General features: G+C 40.4%; 1 protein-coding gene across 1 annotated transcript in view; it reads right to left on the minus strand.

The window, feature by feature from the left end:
• The window catches only part of HSPA12A (heat shock protein family A (Hsp70) member 12A), a 47,464-nt gene that overhangs the window by 15,687 nt on the left and 7,340 nt on the right, over positions 1–24,437 (minus strand). Inside the window, exons 3-5 of the mRNA XM_035329280.1 lie at positions 22,710–22,896; positions 21,689–21,793; positions 18,949–19,065 (exon numbers count right to left, since the gene is read on the minus strand). Coding sequence (XP_035185171.1) covers positions 18,949–19,065; positions 21,689–21,793; positions 22,710–22,896 — 409 coding nt within the window. The remainder of the gene's footprint in view (positions 1–18,948; positions 19,066–21,688; positions 21,794–22,709; positions 22,897–24,437) is intronic.

A 24,437-nucleotide genomic window follows, 5' to 3' on the forward strand; every position in this document is an offset into this window, starting at 1 on the left:
TATTATTTTAACATATTCCAAGTATCTCCTGAGGAAAACATTCAACAGAAACGACAGTTTTTAACGGTTCAAAGCACAGTTGATCCTAATAGAATTTCATGAAGCCATTTTTAGTTGTAGTTAAAAAGCCTTCCTTACAGAGTTTGACGGGCCAGGTAGAAGCGAAAAATGCACTACTTCCACTCAAAAAAAGACCATCCCAAGATTTGTGTGCAGTGAAGGGTACTAGGCATCCTACATACACATTTTTATATGTACATAAATATGTATACCTGCATATAGGGAGATCAATACCGACTTTATAAAATACAATGTATATGTGCTTTTTCTACATAGGTCAGCAGAGATAGCACAGCACTGTGTGTGTATATATATAAATATAATATATCTACACACAGCACAGAATGGGGGTAGGAGAGATGAGAAAGAAATGTGAACACACACACACACACCACTAAGGAGGAATGGAACAATGCAATTACTTTAATACAAGCACCAAGAAGATGAAGACATAGAAGGCTGTATCTGTCTCATCACTACAGCTGAGGGGAAAGGGATGGGAGGAAAGCAGTGTGCAGAGAAAGAGCACTGAAAACAGCAGGCAGTCAACACAAATGGTGATGCATTCACTAAAAATCTGAACTGTAAAAGTTTGGGAATTTTCTATCTTTTCCTTTTGTTCCTTTCCATCTGCCTCACTCCATGCCCATGCCCACTGCTGGCCAAGTCCTGCTGCAAGTAAGAGCAGAGATTTAGAAGTTAACAGGCTCGATCAGGACAGACCTAAGCGGTATCTCAGGATTTAACAACACACAGATTATTCTGGCAGTGGGATTGATGTATTACAAAGCTTTTGCCTATGGCAGCTTTCTGTAGGCTTTGTAACAGACCCACGTCCTGCCTGTACTCTGATAAGGAAATCTCCCTCGCTAGCAGTATAAACCCAGTCATCACTTAGGAAATGTGAAGGAAGCAGACAGCAGTTCTCCCAGAAAGTGAAAAACCCACCATGGCAATACAAAAATCCTGTAAGCATCAGAAGGTTCTCAAAAATCTTTCCAGAAGGTTGCTGCAATTTATATACATCTGGAAGAAGCAAAGAAGAAGATGAAAAGAAAGGGTGCCCCAAGCTGTCTGTCTGAGCACTAGGATTTCATACTTGGACAGAGGGACTTCCAGACTTTTACTTACTCTAGCATAAACAGGTCTGTGAGCTGGTGCTAGTGCACTGCTGTTCATTTGCCAAGATGCATCATCGCCAGCAAACCCCAGAATGCTTCAAAGCCTCAAGTACTGGGGCATGCATAACTCTGCCATCCAGACACAGGTGAATTCTTAACTTGGCACACTAGCTCTGCTGCTGCTGCCAGAGATGTGTCACTGCACAAGAGCCATTGCTGACCACAGATACATTCTTGATTCTCTGCACAGAGTAGGCTGCCAAGTGTTAGCCTAACTCAAAATTAGCAAATACTGAGGTCTGGACTGCGACTCAGTATAGCAGTCTGAACATTTCCGGAGAGCTAAATTACATACATTCAGTGTGCAGAATTATCATTACTACAGATTAAAAGATGATATTTCTGAAATCCAGCCCCGCATGCCATGATGCCCAATGAAAAGAAGCAATTCATCATTTTTTTATTTTTGTAAATACCGTAATTTGTATGGCCTTAAAGGCAGTGTTACAGTAGAATATTCCATGTAGTTTGAGCCTTCTTAAAAGGTGTAATGAAAGCAATGAGACGGGCCTAAATGAAAAGCTCCCAGCCCTGAAAGCCACCATAATCAGAAGCATCAACATTTACTCTCTAGTGTTTTCTAACAGTGCCTGGCAGAAGGCTGCTGTTCACTCCACTCTATCAGGCTACACTTATGCAGAGGTGACCATAGAATGAGTACGTAAGGAAACATCCCAGAATGAATCAGAGAATGGTTTGGGTTGGAAGGGACCTTAACGACCATTACAACGCCCCGGTCATGGCAGGGACACCTCCCACCAGACCAGGTTGCTCAAAGCCCCATCCAGCCTGGCCTTGAACACCTCCAGGGATGAGGCAGCCACAAATATGCTTGTCATAGACAAGGTACAAAGCACATTTCCAATTACTTTCCTTTCAAACTATTGAAAATCAGTTAGTTAGTTAGATTCTTAGGTTATAAAGCTAGATTTCACCCCCCCTCAAAGGAATACGTTAGACACCCTTTTACATTAGATACATTAGACATCCTTTTACAGGCAAATAAGGAAAAAACAAAAAGAATATCCAACAATTATGATCCATAACAAAAAGAATATGCCTTACACAAGAGTTCTTAAAAGAACTGACAGTGAAGTCTTAATTAGTGGGGGGGAAAAAATGAACTGCGTACAGAAAATAGTGCTCCATCTGTTGAACTTAAATGCTTATTTATTAATAGAATAATATGTTTACTGGAGTCAGTCCCATCCATTTTGTATTCATCTTTATTGCCTTGAGCTTCACCTGCCTGGAAATCCTCTCTCCCTCTGTCTCTCATCTATATCCATTTCCTCTTTACTCAAAAACTTTAGAGCCAAACTCTGAATACTGAAACTTTTGAAAAGTCGCTGCTGACTGATGAGAGGGCTGAGAGGCTCTCAGCTCGCACTGCAGCTTTTCCCATTGTCAGACAGTGTGACTGTGCTTTCCTGTACGCACCAGCCCACTTTCAATCATTTCTGAAGCTTCTACCCTTCCATCGAGTTTGCGTGGTAACACTGATGTGTATCTGAGTTGAGCTAAACAAAAACTAGGCTTTTTGGTCCCTGATCTGTGTGGAGGTTTACAGCACAGCTGTCAAACCCCTCTGAAGCTGGGGCCAGTTCGGAGGCTGCTACTCTTGCAGATCAGACACTGGATTGGACTTGTCAGGCTAGAAAAGTACTATTCAACTCACCTGGAGGCTACACGGAACCGCGCAAACCACTGAGTCTTTGCTGTGCCATGGGCCCTCTGTCCCCTTCCCACCCTGCGGCAATGCACTGAACTGACTGCACCACTGCCACCCGCTCTGAGACTGGTGCTCCAGCAGCTCGGAGAGCTGTCTGTTCGCACAGAGTGCGACTCTCTAATTGCATTCCAAATGAAAAGGCTGAGACTTTTCTAAGGCACAGACTTTTCTAAAGACTTCCCAAGTTCACACAGGATGCTAGCACTGAAATAGGGAATTCATTCCATTTGAAAGGAATGGGGAAGAATGCATGACCCCAAATGCTAAGCAGGACCCTAAACATTACCCCAAAACTTAGGTTTTGAACCTTCCCAGATAGAGACAACCAGTACGCATTTCCAGAACCCCATTAGTACCATTTGCAGAGATGGAGTCCCCACTCTGACTGAACCACCTGTGTTCAGAAGCACCAGGCTGCTCAGGCTGGAATATATCTATGGCATTTTGACAACTATAGGTACATTGGAAAAAGCATCAGGTTAAGGACCAAATTACAGGTCCTACAGCGGATCCATGCTAGTTTTCACCAGAAGAGTCTTAACTTGTTCACCTCTGAAATGCACAGCCCTGCCTTGATTGTGTTCTGCAGCACAGGAGGTGGGGGAGATGGAAATATGAAATGATAAAAGTAGAAAAAAGGATGCATTTTACTGCACACATACAGGACTAGACTCACACGGTTCTTGAGCCAGAATGTTATGTTAACAAACAAAAGTGGTGCAAATGTGTATTAACCTCACCAAAGCCTGTGAAAAAAGGCCCAAACTATAAGAGAGAAATGGTTAAGAGTCTGTATGGCTAGCTCACAGCTTGGCTCTGGCCAGTGGCAGGTCCCTTTTGGAGCAGCTGGAGCTGGATCTGTTCTAACCTGGGGCAGCTGCTGGGCTCTGCTCACAGCGGCTACCCCTGCAGCCCCCCACTACCAGGCCCTTGCCACGTAGACCAAATACAGAGCAAACATTTATTTCTTCACGTGCCAGCTAGCACGTGCAAAAGCTGCAGGGACAGCTACATCCCAGCTCCATGGCCTGATGGCTTCAGTGGTGACACTGATTTCAGAAGCTCATGCTAACCCAGTCTTGGGTCCTTGTTCAGCTTTCAGTTGACGGCTTCCACCACGTACGTTACTCTATTCATTTTTGAAGCAGCCCTGTAGACTGGATGAGTCTAACAATCCGTTCTTCTGGGTGGAAGAAAGAATATTTCAAGCCCGTTATAGCACTAAAGCCATAGTTGTAGGCCTCAGATAAATTTTAGAAGTTGGATCCCATGAAATAACTCTGTAAAGATAATGTGGTTCATTAGGCAATGGAGCCCTGCAGGACAACTTCATTCAACCAGAAAAACAGAAGCCGTGAATTAGCATCAAAATTTTTGTATTTTGCAAGATATTTATTGTAATTAGTAACAATAGGAAAGCCATGACTGCAAGTTAAGCATTGTGCAGCCTGCATGCAGAAAGTACTGCGTGACTGAATCCAGGCAACACAAAACAGCATTGGAAATTCAGAGCCTTGTGAAATTTACGCTGTTTAAACTAATCAGTTCATTGTGTTAAAGGGTTCATGATAAAACCAGCCACTTAGTGCCTCAGTAAGTGAGCTCTTCTCTAATCCTCCTCCTTTTTCACCAGCTAACACTTTCTTCAGTTCCATAGCATCAAACTGGGATGTCACAAATCAATCACTGAGATCTTATTACACAGGCAGAGCATGCCAGGACAGAAGATGAGCAACACTGGAAAAGAGTCTCAGCTTTATCACCGAAAGGCTTGTAAGGGGGAGCTGGGTCGGCAGGCAGTGGGGCTGGGGATGTCACAAAGCTGCATCAAAAGCATAGCTCATACAATTTTGCTGGATCTTTAGCCTTGACACTTAAGAAGCCTTCACGAAAAAAGGGTGTGAAAGTCACTACGCTATCATATACACCTGCGCTCTGCTGTTAGTCTTCAGAACGACGAGAGTACAGCAGGACAGTAAGTAACTTGTGAATAAACACAACGGAGCAAGGACAGGCAGCCCTAGTAGTTCAGGCAACTTACCTGCTCAAAGACAGATTCTTAAAATTGCTCAACAGTCACAGAGAAAAGACGATGTTCAAATGCACCCAGATTCCTCTTAGGGACCACAGCAGAGTGAAGAGACTGGGTTTTCCAAAGGCAGGAGGAAGAGTAGCTGGGGGCTCCACTCCCTTGGAAAGCTCATCCTCAGGATTTAAGAACTTAGATGAAAACTGAAAAATAGCTTCTTTTTTCCTCTTGCTTTTTTTATATACTGTCAACACTGTGTTTGGGTGGTGGTTGATCCTATAAAGATCTGATATTTACAATGTCAGAGACAGTTGATGCTTTACAGAACCAAGACCTTTTTGCTTTCTCTTAAACATTATTTGCTACACATGCATACGTATGTATAAAAATGCATGTATTTTCACACTATAGTCTGTTGACCTAAAACTAGGTTTGCAGAACAGGCTGTCCTTTGTCCTAGTCTAATCTGGTGCCACTGATAATATTTTACATTTCACAAGTGAAAACATAATGAATAATTATCACGTTACAGAATTTTTCTGTGTCAGCTTCCCTATCTGCATAGTTAAGTGCTAGGACAGAGATATTAATCTCTTGTGAGAAAACTGCTTGAGAGAGCATAAATGAAATCTCAAGTTATGGTAAAAACATTAGAGACTTCACTTCGTAGAAAAAGCAAGTACAAATTATGAAAGATAACAAACCTAAAAGCCAATCAGTTCAATGGAAGGGGCACAAAATTGTAAATTAAGAGACCCCTGGAATAGTTTTCATTTATTCACTTTGCACTAATGTAAGTGATTAAGTAATGTGTAAGACAAACCTGTGTAATTTGGCCTTTAAATGGTCCTTGGGATTTTGGGATTACATTGAGATCTCTCTTTGAGAACCCAGATATCTTCCTTTCTGCCTTGATGAAGCAGAAACTGTTACTATATATTTATACAACTTTCCCTTGCTTTTAAAATACCAACGCGTAGGCTTTTCAGTGCTTTATGCATTCCTAGTGCCCGCCTATACAAGAAGCTCTTGCACAGTAGCTAATCCACAAAAAATTCACAGCCTTCCTACAGCCTTCACTTCAAGGGTAGAATTCACAAGCTCTGAACTCCTGTGAAGGAATTTTTACAGTGACATCCTCTATCCTGCTGGAAATCAGGACAGATAAGGTATCTCACACTTGCACACTTATAACAGGTTTGGTGAACACTGCCAAATGATATATATTAACAGCTTTGTGCATGGGTATGTTTGCTGAAGGGATAAGAGTTTTAGGTTAGTGTTTATTTCTGATTACTTAGGTTTGTGCTGGATGACACTCTTGCATAACCAACTTCAAAAAGTCGAGATGAAGAGATATAATCGCTGTGTGAACTATTATTGTTGTTCTCAATGCCGAAGAAACCACTGGAATCACTTACAGCCCTCAATCACAACATGAACCGAGAAGTAACAATGAAGCACATACTCACAATTGCTAATTTCCATGAGTAATGGCTACAGAATGAACTCTGTAAAGGTTATAAAATGAGCACTTTTGGACCCATCAGTTCAAGAGAAATGTGGAGAAGCTGGAGAGGGTTCAAGGAGGGCTCCTAAGAGAACACGTTCTGTAAAGAGAGACTTTAGGAGCTGGGTTTGTTTAGTCTGGCAAAGAGGAGGTCAAGGAGCAGCCTAATAGCTGCCTGCAACTGTTTGAAGGGCATTTAGAGATAGCCTAAATACAACTTTTCTCAACAGCAATATAGAGCAACTTGCAAAGTTCAAACTGCGTATTCTAAAGAGCCCTTTTCACTAGGAAGGCGTTGCTACATTGGAACAGTTGCCCAGAGAGGCATCTCTGTCATGGGAGATTTTTTTAAAACTTGCCTAAACAAAGCCACTGCTGACCTGCTGTTGGCAGTATCCCTGCTTCAAGTGGAAGTCAGACTAGATGAACTCCAAACACTTCCAATGAATACTTCTGTGATGTTAAAATGGTGCAGATACCATATGCTGAGAAAGACCAACACTGCTGGTATGAGTGTTTCCCAAAGACCTACACCCTTTTTCTTTTCTTGTCTTTGTGAATGCTGCATCAAATCCCTGCCCATATCCCTGAGCGGAAGCCTGCGGGATCTGACAGTACAGCAGCAGAATCAGACTCACTGTAACAAGCCCGCAATTATTCAGGACCTCACAGAGTTCTGTACGAAGTTCAGTCATCTTTGCAATTAGAGAGTCTCCTGGGATCAAAAGGAAACATTCCTTGCACTATGCTTTTTTTATATGAAGGCTACACTTTCTATGTCCGAAAACATAAAAAACACAGCTGTCCTAAGAGGTCCTTGGCCTTAAGCCACAGCCATTTTAAGACCATTTTAAGAAATTATTTAATACAGATAAAACTATCAATTCGATGCATTGAGAATGCAGAAGTTGAGTTTAAAACACTAATAAAATTTAACCCCTCAAAATTCTGCCTCAGTCCAGTGTCTTTTCAGGGAGGGAAATTCAATTCCTAATTAGTTCATTTTCTTATCTTTGGTTTTAGAGGACGTGGGGTCTTGTGCTTAAAAGCATAAGAATACAAATCTTGAAGGTCAATTGTTTTGCATTCATATACAGATATATATCGCTTCCCATATAACATTTTACAAGTAATCCAGGCCAAATTTTGGGAAACAATCCACTAAAGCAAACATACCAATTTCTGAGTACCCAGCTCAATATCCAAGTCCAGGTTGAGAACGGAGCTATTGCTGAGTTTGTTGGAATGGTAGGTGCTGGGACTCTAAAACATCGAGGCTGGCCATCTGTCATACACATACCAGATCATGCTACTTAGCAAGCTGTTTAGGACCAAAGCAGAATCCATCTATATTCCATTTCTGCTTACTAAACTATTAATAAAGCTAATCCTATGATAGGAAATAAAGTACAGCCTGTAATGTTGGTCCCTCATACCAGCTGTTCAGAAACCATGGCATTATCTCACTCTGAAAAGCAAGAAGATAAATGTGGCACCTGGAACTGTAATGAAGCGCGACTTTTACTTTCAGCATGCTCTTTGAATAATGACTTTTGTGAAGTAGTATTGGCTACAGTCAGAACTTCTGCATTTATGTGGTGGCTGATTAGATGCAGCAATTTGTTACAGATGACTAGGCTGTCTTACTCTGACAGATGCCTTTGCTAAGCATGGTCAGACTGTCTCAATTTATCTTGCTTGGGGTTGTTGTTACCCAGCCATGAGTAGAACTTGTTTGGATGCATTTCTATATTTTGTATCATATACCTTACTTTTACAGCTTATTTATTGTATTTGCAAACTGAACTTGGAGTTCTTTGGGCTTGTAAGCACTCCTCGATTCCACTATCAAAACCCTTACTTATTAGGCCTTCTGAACTTTGTATAATTATTTCCCTTTTTTCACTTATAAAACAATAAAATGTACTAAATCTAGGATATAATACAAGCCCTTGAAACTCCTAAACACATCACCTAAACCAGAGAAAGAAGAAAAGCAGGCAGTCTCAAGGGCTTCTGGTCTCTATGAAGCACTAGTCAAGAAACATGGAGCTCTCCTGGGCAGAGGGAACAAAAAAAGGGCAGAAAACAGTTGAACTCCTATATGTGATGCTAACAGAACCACAAAATATTGAAAGAATACAGTATTCACTATGTAAGTATTACAAGGATTAAGACTGTACTTCTAGTCAAAATACTAAGATAAATGTCTTCTTGCAGAAAACTACGTATTGTGGGATTTCCAGTACTGATAAAAAGGGCTCCTCTCTGTCACACCCCTCTCAAAGAGGGAGGAAGTCCTTTAACTGGTTTGCCTTAGTTAAAAAACCTCAGAAAATTTACAAGTTAAAATTGTACCCTGACAGCAGAATATCACCCTGTTCCAAAACTAGCAGGTATGTTCTACAACTCAAAGAAAAAGGCCCTTGAGAAAATCTTGAATTATTTTACACCTATCAGCCCGTCCATGCAGGAGATGAGCAAATCAGGCAGAAACGTGTGCAAGCTGTTTAACCTCAAGTTATGCTTTCATTGATTAAAAAATACTTGCTTTTAGAAGGAATGTTGGTCATTTGTTTACTTCTCAAAGGAAAAACAAACAAACAAAATCAACAACAAAAAAGCATGCTGAACTTTCCAAGGAACAGATTTCAGGCTTTTACAGACAAGTCGTTAGGTCTCAGTGTTCTGTCCTGGCAAAGGTGAGAGATGGAAATCAAAGAGAGAAAAGCATAGCGAAGTGTGTGCATTGCACCTGTGGGAGGGTCTGGGAAGAGGGCCAAGAGAAACTGCCACTGTTCTACCCCCTCGGTCTTTGATTCCTCTCTTTCCCCACAGCTTTATCTCCCAAAAACTCCTCCAAAGGCTGTATGATTCCCCTACTGCTGTAAGAGGTGAGGAGGTGACTGTGCTGCTGCAGCACGTTTACTGCCAAATCTGGAACAAGCCCAGAGAGCACGACAGAGGAACAAGAGAAGGTGGAAAGTCACCAACTTTTACAGAAGCTGGCAGACACAGACTCTCAACAAGAAACTCTAACAAAGTTTCAGACCCTGTGGGGCTACAGAGACTGAAGGAGATGAGGCAGTTCTAAGGCCCTGTAGAATGTACGTTTACATCTATCTAGATACACACTGTAAAGGTACAACTTGCTCTGCCCTTGCTCTGCACCACCTCCAATTCAGTCACTCCATGATAAATGTAACAAAGCTCGACTCTTCTAACGTGCACCTACTCCAGCAAACTCATGAGCCTGGGCTCAGATCTGCACCAGCCAGTCACTGGAACTATGACTGCTCACTGAGAGCTCACATCTATTTTCAACAGAGATGGTTGCCACACCTCCCAGCAGCACCTACGAGCACACAAAACTTCAGACATGCTCTTCTTCATGCTCTTTGATGCAGTCACAAACCATGTATCCCTGTCCTAAGCATCCTGCTTTCCCTTTGCACCACTGCACGGGAATCTGCTTCACTAGAAGGAGGTACACCCATACAACGCTGTCAGTGGGAACAGAGGAAATATTCTGGCTGCCTTTTGCTGCTGGGAGACATCGTGTGAAAATTCAGGTGCCACTTTGCACTCTGTGGCAGACTGCAGAGTCAATTGCCCCGAATCTCTCCCAATTAAAAAGATTCTGCTGCCCCTGTCAAGGCAGGTGAGGGCTTGCATATTCACAGCAACAGTATCTGTTCTTCACTGCCCTTAGAAATGCCCACTGAAAATGAATTTCTAGAAGCAGCTGCTTCCCAGACAGAAATAAAGTTGGAGAAGTACTACCATTTCTTTATGGCATGATGACAGGATTACTTCTTTTGCTATCTTAAATCCTAAAATGTCCTCCTCTAATTACACTTCCCTTTTCTAGGAAGGAGCTCTGTAGTTTGCAGAGAAAGGACACTCAGGGCTTTTAAGTGGGCCAGATGAATCCAAGAGCAGATGTCCAAGTGCAGTGGTTTGTAAACTAATGGGCAGGATTTGAGGAGGGAAAAATCACCTCTAGTCTCAGAAGTTTAGACTTGTCCTATACCTGAATTTAGGGTAAGATTCCAAACAGCACATAAATCTACCCCAAAGGTGTCAGTGAAATGATATTGTAACAGATTTAAACTCAGATATTTATACTCATCTCACCACCATCACGTATATCCAAGTGCTGCTTTTAAAAATATTAATTAGCTCCTGCTTTAGAGCAGCAGCAGAAGAGGAAATAAGCAAATGAAACAAGAGTAATCTCTGTAATCCCAAATAGTAGACACCATTTTCTACATGGAAGAATCTCTTACAAGGTAAGGAACTGAAGTGACGTTTCTCAGGATCTTCAAGGCAAGCCTCTGAAGTGAGCCATACATTTCTTTCCACAACAGGCTACACAACCTCTCTGATGACTTCCTTCTGATTTGCCCCTGCCCTTCCATTCCTCCAAAATTTCCACTGGTATCAGGCCAACAAATAAATCCAGATCGGTGTTACTGAAGGCGACCCATACATCACTGAACAACAACTTGCTGAGGCGGAGGCTGCAGGAAGGTCCCTGGGGCCACAGTGGCACCGTGTCAATAGTTCCACAAGGGCGATGCTGCAGCTGGCTTCCAAATGCTTTTTGCAACAGACCACACTTATTTATGCCGTAAATGAAAGCACACCGCCAAGTGGCGTCATCGGGATTTTTTTGCTGCACTACACTGTATTCCCCAAGGTGCAGAGGACATTAGTTGCAAGTTTTATGACTAGTACGCATTAGAAAAATGAAGTCATTAAATTCTCATAAGCTTTTCAAGTTTTCATGTTACATTATTGCAGAAATGCTTTTTGTACCATGGGCATGCACTGGTTACCACAACAGGGAAATCCAACTCCTCCTGCTTAGTATCTTTGTAGTGTTTTATGTCGTCTGTCTCCCTTGCTCAGAATAACCTATTTTTAGGTCTTAATGGCTCAGGCTGATTTTATTAAAGAGACACAAATGGCCTTTACTGAGAGTTGTTTTGCCAAGAAAACTATGTGCTAACTATAGCTTTCTGTAAGTGGCATCTTACTTTTTTTTACCTGGGGCTTTCACATTTTGCCTTCATATTTTTTGCCAGTTTCCACATTCAGCTATTTCTTTTCTCTGTCTTTTGGTGCAACACTGGTACCTAAGATGTCTGTTAGACCGATCAATTACCCTCCTTCACTGTCCTTTCTATGAACTTAGTATAAATAACCCTACCCATTTATTTTAGATTGAGTCCACATTGATTTACATTTGTTTGCAGACTTCGAGCACTCCCCTTCTAAACTGCTGATTGTAGCTTAAAGCCCTTTTGACTGGAACCTCCAGACTCTGACTTCCCACTATTTCCATCAGTTTCAGCGTCCTTCCAGAATTTTTTTAAGATCCTGAGAAATATGTTCCCTTGCTGTATGTAACATTCACATTTCTTCATACAACTGAGGAGATTCTACGTCATAGGGACAACAGCTAGAGGAGAGGGTCTGTATGTTATGTATCTCAAGGAAGATACATACAACTTTATGTGGCAGGCACAGATCCATCTACCCACTTGGACCTAGAGTGCTAGGAAAACCTGCTATTTTACTTGCTTAGCAAAATAAAAAGAAAACCTGCAAAAATTCCAACTTGTGACTCAGAAGTGGCAAAGAAAAAAATTTACAGAACTGGATTAGCAGATGGTTTTGTCAACTGCCTGTGCCTTCATGTGGACCTGGCTGGGTAATTAAAATGTGTAAACTGAGATCAATTAGTACACATTTCCCACTGTGCTGAGCTCCCACTGTGTAGATTTGCACTCCTTGATTAATCATAGCTACAAGATGCAGAATCCTTCCAAACATATCCCTTCATAAACATTTTAATCCTTATGATTAAGAAGATCTTAATACCTCAGAAATGAAAGCATAGGCTCTAGAGAACCTCAGAAGCTAGAAATAATCAGGACTCTTGATACATTAACACACTTCTGCCTCTTTTGCCTCCACTAAATGCTCTTTTAAAGAAATCACCAGCTTCCCAGTGCTGCTTATGTCTGAACACCATTGGCTTTTTATGCAGTTTATAGCAAGTATAAACTACAAAAATATATTCTGTCCCTAGACGCGGAAACAAACTTCAGTTGCAAAAGCTTTACATACCAAAAAACACAACGCTTAAAGAAGCTTAGCCTAATTTCACGTTGCTTCGCAGACACCAAACAGGTTAAGTCCCTCTAACTGTCTTTTTAGATCAGACGAAGAGGGGAAATGACCGAACTGTGAGAGTACATCCAAGCTCATAGCCTACATTTTAAAGGACCTTTGGGTCACCGAGTTTTTCCCTCAGCATCACTCACTGGTGTCTGTAGGTCAGGCCTGCAACGCGGGCTGCTTCGCTCCGTTGCGCTGAGGGGTGGTTTAGGTAGCAGATGCTGGCAAGGAGCCCGGTGCTACTTCAGGAATCCGTAAATAGCCCAGCACGGGGCCGTTGCTCCCACTGCCATCTCCATATAAGGTGGAAATGGGACCTAAACTCATTTTTCTTGCTGTTCATATGAAAATCCTGACAGAGCAGCTAAGCGCAGCTGCTGCTTCGAGGTCAACATTATCAGAGGTTTCTCAAACCACAGCACATCTCGCACCACTGGATAAGCAGAACTGCACTAAGTGACAGAAGAGATACCATTAATGCATTTTACTGTCCTTTAATTAAAGCTACTCCTTCCTCAGTTATATTTTTACTTTGCACTGTTACAGCTCTCATTAAATGCAACTAGACTCCACGGGAAGTCTCCGTATTTGTCCCGACATCTCCATTGTCTGCAGCTTCCTGCCTCTCAGAAAGTCCCTCTCTTACTGCAATACAAGCTAGGAAGGCCATAATTATTTTAACGTCTTCTTTCTTTCTCTTCACCCCCAACTAAAATGAAAGAAAAATCAATGCCTTCCAAAAGGTAGCTTCATGTCTGCTAGAAACATTTGACAACAAAACAAACATGTACATCTGAGACAACAGTGGGGGAAAAAAAGAAAAAAAAAAAGTTGTGTTATTTTTATTACAGTCCGCAGAGATTTACAAAACACAGAGCCCATCTAGGTAGCTCCAAGTGAGCCCTTCTAAGCCTGAGACTCATTTCATCTAGAAGACATGGCTTACTTGCTCCTCCTAACCGATTTCAAGACAGACAGAATCTAAAACATCCCTTTTTCAAAAAGAAATACTGCGGATAAGAATAAATGGTAAGCATCAGTATAAGGAACACTGGGTCACACTGAAGTTTAGCCCAAAACATCATCTTGCAGATATTCCGATATCCAGAAAGTGACATTTCACAGGACAATCTAAAAACTGTTTTCTGCGTTAAGGCTTATCATAAACATTTGGATGTTGGTTAAATCCTGACATTTGAGGACTTTCACCCTTTTCACAAAATGTTGTTACAGGCTGGGATAGCCTTCACAGTCGTTTAAGTATCAGTTCTTGAAGAAGTGCTCAGTACCCAACCTCTCTTCATTCCTGACAGTGACTTCTACATTCTCATTACCTAGAGGAAAAATTGTTGCCTTTAATAGCACTGGATTTCCTGCTGTTTATAAAAAAAACACTAAAAAATTGTTAGCAGTTTTGTGCAGAAACAAATGAATGTTACAGAAAACACTGTTTGGAGATTATAATGTAAGATGTTTCTGGATAACATCTAGCACATTTCCTTTTTAAGGTTAATAGCACCAGTCTTTTCTATGACTGGTTTCTAAGTTCTCACACAGGCTTTCCAGGTGTGCTGTCACATTCATTGTTCTCAATCTATTCTTGTTCAGCAATATCCTTTTGAAGCAACATCAGTCATACGCACACTATCCAAATGAGGCTGTACTATTTATTTACAGGAAAAAAGGTGTTGCAATATTCTCCATCTTGCTCACTGCTCCCATTCCCCATCATAAAATCTTGCTTTGTAGTTAGAAGGTGTTTTTGGAGAGAGAGGGTTTTGTTTGTTTTTCCCCCCTGCAACATCCCTATTTGATGTGATACAATTCATTCAAAGCTTTGTAAGGCAACATGGTTATTTAAATGCTATGTTCCACAGTACTTCACATTTTTATTGGCAAGGGGTTTCACGTGTCATCACGTTATCCTTTTACCAAATTTGTTTACTTTTCTCTGAATGCTCCTACAGAGCAGGCTAGTACTAATCTCTGCAATGTAAGCCCAGAAGACAATGTATTAAATAATTCTCATCATGGTCATTCTATGATGAAATTGATGCGAAAATATTAATAAATATTCAGTGTAAGAGCCAGTCAAGGAAAGTCCCTAGAATTCCAGGCTCACATGCTTAATCCTATACCCTAGACTGCCTGTCTGCTTATTTATATAAGCTTACCATGCAAATATTTTATTTGCTCTTTGTAATTGGAATATAAATCTACATCAGAGCTCTAGAACTGCATTTCAAAAGCAACAGTTCATATTAAAAGAAAAAAAAAAAAAAAAAAAACACTATAATATCTCTAAGTAGACCAGCTGACTGATATTTGTAAGATTACAGGTATTTGAGGCAAGCTTATGAAAAAGCACTCTTTCCCTTTCTTTTGGTCTGTCCTGAGTGCACTTTGTATATCGTGTTTTACTTTCCTATCTTACAGCTTCTGCATTCACATAGTCCTGTCAAACTCCAAACTCTTCCTTAAAACTTATTTCTATTGGCACGTTCAAGAAATTCCAGCCTCCAGATTGCTCCGCACTTAACTGTGACCAAAGAATTTGTATTGAAACACTATCTGGAAGAATGCCTTTTCTAAAAAGAAAGGTTCTGCCAAGAATATTGGATCTTGTGTTCCTCTGATAAACAATCTACAGTGCCTGAATTTCATTTGAAAAAGAAACTCAAAGTGCTGCTTATAGTAATACATTAAGACAATAAAGTGCTCTTAAGACTGAACAAACTACTCACATCCACCAACATCCAATGGGTTCTATAAAAATAGTCTTGAATACTTTCAGAGTCCCATCTTCCCATAAGTGTGCACTTCTCTCCCCCTCCCCTGGTAATACGAAACTAACAAAACACCGAATTTTCTTGTGTCAGTATGACCTCAGATAACACAGAGGTGGGATCCTGGCTTTGTGTCCACATTCACACGCAACTCTGATGAAGCTTTCAGTGCCAGGCCACATTCATGACCAGGAAGCGGGCTCGCCTAAGCCACTTAGATGGCCTAAGGCATTTTTCCATGTTGGCATCTAAACCTCAGGCCCAGTGCAGGTAGGTGCATTTGGCTGCCTTTGCTTCTGCAAGAACAAGAAAAGGGCAGGTCCCACCCACGTGAGCCGGATGGAGTCCTCCCACATGCTGTCCGAGTGGACTGCGCTGCCAAAGTCTCCAAAACAAGAAAACACTTCAGTGATTTGAATTAATTACTCACGACGAGAGTTCTTCATGAGAATGGGATTCCTTCTAAGAGTGGTAAATACAGCACTTCTGAAAGAACTACACCAAAGCAAAGAATTTGAAACAGAAGAACTAGGATACAGAAACAAGAAAAATTAACGCTGTTTATGATGCCTTATACTTCATGGGTAGAGAAAATGGGAAACCTGACTGATGCATCCTAAGAGTCATTATGCGAGATGTAGTGAGCACAGATGAACACTCTGCAGACGTATCTTTGGGAAAGTAATTTTAAACCAAAGTGGATCCTACAAAGACGGCACCCTCAGCTCTTGCCACAGAGCTCCCTCCAAATGTGAGCAGACCTCAATAGGCGTCACACAGGTTTAGACCTCTCTCTGGATAGCGGCACAGCAAGAAGTGTCTGTGGACTGCTATTCAGGAAGACAGCAATTTTGAATCACAAAGTGAGGTTGTAAAGACATGCAGATCTCTACAGTCTACCAAATATAGTCCTTTGGGAGGTCCCAGAGAGCAAGACAAATGAGAATAAACAAATACCAGTTTCAGAGGTAACAACTCAAGTATGAAAAACAAAAATAAAGTGTTAAGAATAAGAAAAGTACAACAGATGAATACAGATAGGGCAGGCAGGGTAACAGCAAGAAGCAATAAGGAAGTTTACAAATCTCAGTAGGTCAACCACGGTCAAGTTTTTGTATGCGTGACAAAAAAGACATTTTAGAGAAGGTTTCAGAGGAGAAAAATGAGTTAGCATTATAGATACTTGTGTCCAGGACATGCAGCTTATGTCTGAGATGACACAGATGGAGGCAAATGTAGGCTGATTCCCTGTCAAATGTGAAGCAACGAAGCCCTTTAGTGGCAGCATTCTGAAGGGATGCAAAATAGGCCAGATTACACTTGCAAAAGCCAAGGAAATGATGTTGCAATAACAGAGATGCAAACTCAGTGACAGCTTTGATGAAAGCTCAGCGGTATGTACGGACAGGAAAAGCTGTTGTGCAGACAGAATTAGCAAGATTTTGCTAGGCTGGATGGGAGGTCAGAGGAAGAACTGTGAGCTGAAGGGAACACCCAGATTACTCATTCAAATGACAAAGCCACACAGCAACTGGAAGGGGGGGGGCGTGGGAGCCCTCCAACAGATTAACAGTGTCAGGCTAGCAATGGTTTGCTAAAGCAAGACATTGATGAGGAGATGTCAGAGATGCACTGACACTGGAGGTTGGACAAAAGCTAATGGACTTTGAGTGCAGAAGCATCTACAATGCTTTTCACTTGACTTTAGGAACTCCATGCAATATTTAGATTTGACTAGACAACCATTTCACAATTCCAGAAAGGCTGGGCTTTACACTGTGAACTAAAGACTGAAATAATCAGTACTTGTATTCTGTTAGAGCTACATCACTTGCCACGGATTACTTCAGCAAATTTCCACGCCTCATTTAACTTCCCACTAGTTAACTATCAGCTTAGACTAGTGGTTGTACCTGAGCGTGTTTCCAGCAACAAAGTTTCTACCACTGCCTTTTCATACTTCAGTCAGTGCTCCAACTACTCTCATGAGCACAAGCTTTTCTTTTCATGATGCTTGCATGTTTCGACAGCTAGCACCAAGGGCTGAAACTTCTGCTTTATCAATACGCACTGGTTTGAAGCATGTCTTGGATCCAGCAATAGGAATCTGAAAGACTGAATGGCAACGCAGAACTCGGTTTTCTGCATTTCTGTCTTCATCCCCATTACTTTAAATATCAACCATGTGTGTCAAGTAAACATTCAATTATTTCCCTAACTGCTTACGTTTTCCTGCAATTGATCACACACCGAGTTAAAAGCCTTGTCAGTCCTTGCTTTTTAACAAGCTTGCCGATAAAAGAACACAATCACAGACAAAACCACAGACACAGACACTAATCAACAACATTCCATTGTGCCACAAATGAGAGATGCCCAGAGATCTACCTCGCCCTGCCCTGCTCCTGTCACAGTTCCCGTTTCACGAGCACACATGCACACAGACAGCAGGCAGACAACACTATACAAAGATAATGAATGGGTCTCTAGTGTTTCAGATTTACCTACAACCGTGTCCTTCCATCAGAACTTTAAGAGTGTTTTGCTTCTGGCACTAGCATTAGCAATCCCACAATAAAGACTGTTAAGAAAAATGTTGCTCAACATTAGAGATAGTTAGAAACAGAGTTAGAAAAATCTGGGTGCTTCCCAGGAGCGCTCTGCAAATTACGCATGAACTACTAGATATTTTACAAAGCTTCACAGATCTGCTGCCAAGGGGTTACGCAAGTCTGTGACCAAAAATAAATAAAACAAAATGCAAAATGAGTATCCTGATGAAAAGAAGAATGCATACATCTAGTATACCACAGACGCAAAGTGAATTTGAAATAAAGGACATGCAATATGGAATGTGTACATTTGTGGGGGGCTAGAGAGGGGAAAGGGTTAAATGCAGATAAACATCTTACTGGTGAAAATAACATTTGACTTTAATTTTATACCCAGACTATCCGGTTCACAGTCTGTTCATCTCTACTGTGGGAAAATGGGAACAAGAAAAAAAAGTCCCACTGAGGATGATCTGTGCTTTCCCTACTCTTCCTTATTTGTTTTTTACTGTAAAAGCCTATGATGACCTAAAGAAAATAACAAAACAAAACTGCGTCCACTGTTTTCGTTCAGCTTTCCCTTGGGTCTCAAAACTGCATCCGTTCCATGTGCACTGAATTCAGCAGGAATACAGTGTACAAGATGACCAAAACACCAGAGTCTGCAGTGAGGGACACCAATGTATAGAAGCAAATAGAAAGAAAAAAGCATTTAAAATGTGAACACACATGACTTGAAGCTACTGCTTCCTAGAGTTAGCTTCTCTTTCAACATTTCTAGTCTGATTCTTTTCTAGACTACTTTTACACAGTTTATCCTAGTTCTAATTGTCCCAAACACCATTTTATCATTTACCTTATCAACTAGGGCTTTAAAGGGGCATTTTTACATTCACCCTGTAATCTTACCTTGTAGGCAGCTTGTCTCATAAACTGCTTTGCAGGTTGCTTCCAAATAGCAGGCACTGTAATGACCCATCTTACTTCAGTGTTTTCAAAGTCAGAGCCTGCTTGGTCACTGAGCTCCTAAATAGAAGAAAAAGATGTGAATACAAAATGATGTGTGGCAACTTCGTAAGGAAATATTTTCTGCTGGCTCCGCTAACAAAAACTTTCTCTTCTGATTTTTTTCCCTGTTATGCTACTATGCCTATGCTATAAATCCAAACATTTAAATTACTGCCAACCTGTCAAGAATGCCTTACCGTGCCAAAAGCCAGGACTGGGGTTGACACCTTCTTAAGGAGGCATATAGAAAAGTTTACTGCTTAACATGAAGTAGAAAAGTTAGTTTTTCCAAAAGCAGCTCATTTACTGCTGAATATTGCGGAATGTTTATATATGTTCTTAGTCATAGTGTGGGATTTGCTGTTAGCCTGAAGAATTCACGCTTACATCTTGATTAATACACAGAAAAATATTTGAGGTATTGATGAACGTTGTTTTACAATCTGGATTTTTCAATGCCTTCTTTATATATCACTCACCTTTAAATCAAACTTTTACATCTCAGTTACCAAGGGGAAATTACAGTTGAAGCCTTAAAAATATTGACTGGTTGCTCCTTGAAAATTTTGCTTTAAGCAAGCATTCAAGAGTAGTTTAGTTCTTTTATTGTCCCTTTTTCCCCCCTTAAAAAGAGGAAAGTCTGTACTGCATTTGCAAATTAGGTGATAAACTGACATGTTTTGGGAAAGGTTCCAAGTAAAATGTCATTACCATATGTCCTATCTAAATCTCCATCCAAACAGGGAAAGGTTCATAAAGGTGAACAACGGGCCTTTAGAATGTAACAAATGTTTCTGCATGTGCCGTGCCAAGGTGTTGTGTTTGCTCAGCTATGCTGCAGTTCAAAAATCCGCGGTAGAAAAGTAGTGCCTTTATACCACACGGGGCACCAGGAACGGACAGATTACAGTCCAGAGGAACAGCTCATTTACACTGCTTGTCTGATTAGTATCAGCGTGCACTCACAAGTAACAGGGATGTGTTTTTTAATGTCATGAAAGGATGCAGCCCAGAACAGGCAACACAGCATTCAGAGTCACTAAGAATTTCTCCAGGCAATGAATGCACAGGTACAAGTCTGTGACTCAACATTCAATGCAAGAATCCATCGTATACAGTCTTGGACAAGATAAGAATTTGGAGTTGTAATGATAGAATAATTCCTATGCAACCATAAAGAACAGATTGATATCTTGCAGATAAATTAAACTCAGTCAGAAAAGTAGGTTAGCTTTACATCAACAAGACTTGCATGATTATGACTTGGCCTAGCAACTACTATACGTTGGCAATATAATGGTGCATCTGAAACTAACGTGTACTTAATTCACATCTGACTGTGTACATGAGACCTTAAATCTACAAACTGCTAGTAGAGACATGTATTTCACAAGAGAGGAGCAAATACAATCTTGTGGCCCAAGAATAGTATTAGAAGATGTGAGCATTGTAGCATTTCAAATTGGAAACAGAAAATAAAATGCATTTGCCCTACAAAAAACAGCCACAGCAGTTAAAAATAAAAAGATGGTGTAAATGGAGGCAGTACATCAGAACACGGTATAGACTTCCAAATTAAAGCTCTAACAAATGTCTGTCTTACTTTTAGGTTGTCCCTAATGCTAGTTAGGTTTTCTGTATAGACTTGTATTCAGGATGAAAGCAACCAACTGACATTTCACAGCATAACATGAAATTCATCCCTGCAAAGGGTCAGCACATGGCTGCAATGCCATAAACCACCTGTGGCACTTTGGCACACGCGATGCAATTTAGCTGCATGGAACAGAACGAAGTGTTGTGCAGAGGTACCCGAGATGGCTGGATAACAAATGCTATGGATCTGCACTAATGCAAAATTCCACGCAGGCTAACATACTCTGTTGCTCTGTCGATTCAAGTAGCCTACACAGATCATTGCACTAATATAATTATACTCTTTCCACCGTGTTAGCCAGCTTGTACACCTCAGCAAGTCATCACTGTACAAATGTACAATGAGATTCGAGTCACCCTATTGCAAATCAGCTCTTAATAATCTTTCTGTTACAAAATAAATCCAGCTCATCCAGCATCTCTGTGGTCAATGAAGATGATGTCAGACTGGGACAGCAGCGATTGGTAGGTGCCCCCTCTGTTGTGTTTCACAGTGCTGACTCTTTAATATGAGAAAGAACCTCGAGTGAACACAGAACATTGAACATAGTCCCAGTGGCTGAAATGCAAGGGGCAAGGCCAGAATCCAGACTCAAATTTAATTCTTGGCAAGTTAAATATGCAGACTGAGTGAAATGCTGAACTTCAGCTCCTACACTTTTAAAGTTTTCTTTTCAAAACAACATTTCTCATGAAAAAAACAAGCAAACAAAATATTTATCTCAGTAAGAAAATATTCAGAACTCAGCATCAAAAGTGATACAGGTACTATTATTGAATCAAGCTTCCCCTTGTGCAAGGGGAAAGCACGGCAGGCAATTGTGAGCTCCGCAGAGTCCACAGCCTGCCTAGAGTTTCTACAGCTGCTTTGCTTTGTTTACATCAAATACCACTGAGGTCAAAGCTCAGCAAGCTTAGAAATGTTAGGTTCACGTTTATACTAGTTATAAATTTAGAAAATCTAGATAAGGAAGTATTATTCTACCTTTAATGCCTGTTCCTTAAAGAATTGCAGGGCGTAAGCAAATATCTCAAGTGCTTTGACTTTTTTGCCATTTGCAGCTGTCAGGTCTGTCTCCATGGTAAGGTTCTACATGAAAGAAAATAACTGGAAGTTATTCAAAGGAAAGGATAAACATAAAATTAATTCCCAGTGCTTGAGGAAAGGGAATTCTTCTTTATCCACCTGGCTAGGAAAAAGTGACAAAACTTTTCTAAAGAGGATCTAACTCATCACTTGAATTTCCTGGAGCATGACATTTAGTGTTTATTTTAGATTTTGTTTTTAAACACCTACCATGTCTACAAAGAACTGCAGGCAGAGAGAGAAATACAGACCAAATATTAAGTAACTACAATAAAATATATCTGTAATTAATCGAAACAAAGCTGCATATGCAAGATATTTAATCCAAGTTAAAAGTTAAAAGCATAGATTTTTGACTTCCCACCAACACATGAAACCAGAAAATATCTCAATACAGAAAGTACTGGCCAAGTCCCAAAACTCCACAATGGTTTAGTTGAAAGACCTAAATATAATCAGTAGAATAATGTAAAATTAACGATATGATTTCCACTTACAGTTGCTACAAAGAACTCTGGACGAATCTGTTCCTTTGCACAAGAGTTCATTATGGCTTTTATATTCTATTTCTGCTCTTTGAATAAATTTTATAGAACAAACTGACCTCTTGCAGACTCCCTACAAGGCCATCAATTTCACCCAAGAAAATTAGGCTTTGAAGATTTAAGCAAAGCAGATACTGAGCTTCTAAGATCTAGAATGAATATAGGCAAAATACACTTGCCAAACACAGAAGGAAGCAAAATGAATCTGAATACGTTAACTGAAAAGTTTCATTTACTTTATTCACTCTCTAAACTTAGAAATAGATCTCCTTCATATCCATTTCACAATCTTAAGGCAAGATCTAGCACTCTGCATAGGAAGATGATGTGAGCAGCAAATGCAGAATTATCCAAACGCATTACTTATTACTTACACCTGTGGTATGTAGCTTCATCTTAAACTTCTCAAAATACAACCAGTGCTTTGATTCATTGGGATCCAAGTCGTGGTAGAAATCTCTTGCTGCATACCCAAAGCTATGAAACTTTCTTTCTGGTGTTAAGAGGATAGTAGTTGGTGTCTTCTGGTTGGATACACCTGGATCTCCACCTTCCCATCGTCTATCCAACAAGAGAAATAGCTTCAGTAAGTGATGCTAACACTTAGAGCAGTAAAAATTTAGTATTGTTAGAAAACAATCTGGTAGCAGATTACACACAGTTTTCCCCTCAAATATATTAATATTAAATTCAATCCTTACAATACCAAAAACAAGTGGTTTTATTCACATTCAAGAAAAGAGGACTGCAAGTTTTGTTTCAGAGAATTCAATAATTTTTACAGTTAGTTGTATAGTTTTTAAGGATATAATTATAGTATGTCTTTGATAAGAATACAGGCTTCCTAGAGCAAGCCACACACAGTTAAGAAGGAAACAGTGGTATACTCAGATTTCCAAACTGAGCATACATATGCAATAAATACTATATGGGAAAATCTGAAGATGTTGAGCTCTCATTGTCGTTCTCTCTACTCACCCGAAGCTGATGGAATTTGTGTTTAAAATGTCTAAATGGTAGTAAAAAGATTAGAAAAAAAACGGCTGTCAAAATTAAAACAGAATCCCCCAACCCATAAATATATTAGAGGCACCAAAAATTTTCCCTCACTACTACCCATTAAAACAACGACTATACCTATCCTATCTTATGAAGATCACAAAGGTCATCTTAGGAAGGTCATCTTAGATCAGGTCATCTTAGGAAGACCTGATAAGTACGAAGGTATTTTGGGAAAGATCTAATAAGTACAATGGTATTACAGTGAAAGGAACACGAGGATTGTTTCACAGACTGGATAAGGAAATAAATAAGGACAGCGAACATGGGAAGACCCTCTGTACTTTGTATTAAATGAAGCAGGAATTTGGGGGTGGGGGAGTAACAAGGTCATACAATAAAAACCTGTACCACAGAGAGCTGTGAGCATTCTGATTTTCTCCTGGCTCCTCAATCACAAAAAAAAATCAGAATTGAAGAACCAGAAACTCATGTTACTGTTCCCCTCACCCCATATACAAATACTTTCAGCATGGGAAACAAACACTTACCAGACAAGATTTTCTTTAAAAAGCACCAGTGGAAAATCTGCTTTATGCTATCAGCCATAATCATAATGCAGCTCAAGAAGGAACCAAGTTAAGATCACAAGGGCAGCTGCATTCATTACTAAACCACATGTTGATTACTTTTTTCTAAAGATAGCAAAACACATTTTCATAATGTCCTACTGCCAAAGCCCTTGTCCTGAAGTACAAAATGATTGCTTTGTTCTCTGGTTCTTGGTTACGTGACATGAGAAGATCATGTAGAAAAAATATTTTTTTTTCTATTTCACTCTCAGAAACAGTTGAACCAATTGAAAATTAATTGACCTCCAGATCAGGTCAGAGAAGTGATGCAGGGGAAAAAAAAATTTAAAAAAAATCAATCTAAGGGGTTACTACTTGGCCAAGTAATCAGCAGCTAGGATTGGGATTTTCTGAACTGTTGGGAATCCTTGAGACCATTCAACTAGATCAAACAGAGCCAAACATGCCCTTTTTTGCAGCAGCAGCGATGGCAGGGAACCACCACATCCATGAATTTTCTCTAATATAGAG

Source organism: Oxyura jamaicensis, chromosome 6, assembly GCF_011077185.1.
Source record: "Oxyura jamaicensis isolate SHBP4307 breed ruddy duck chromosome 6, BPBGC_Ojam_1.0, whole genome shotgun sequence".
Lineage (NCBI taxonomy): Eukaryota > Metazoa > Chordata > Aves > Anseriformes > Anatidae > Oxyura > Oxyura jamaicensis.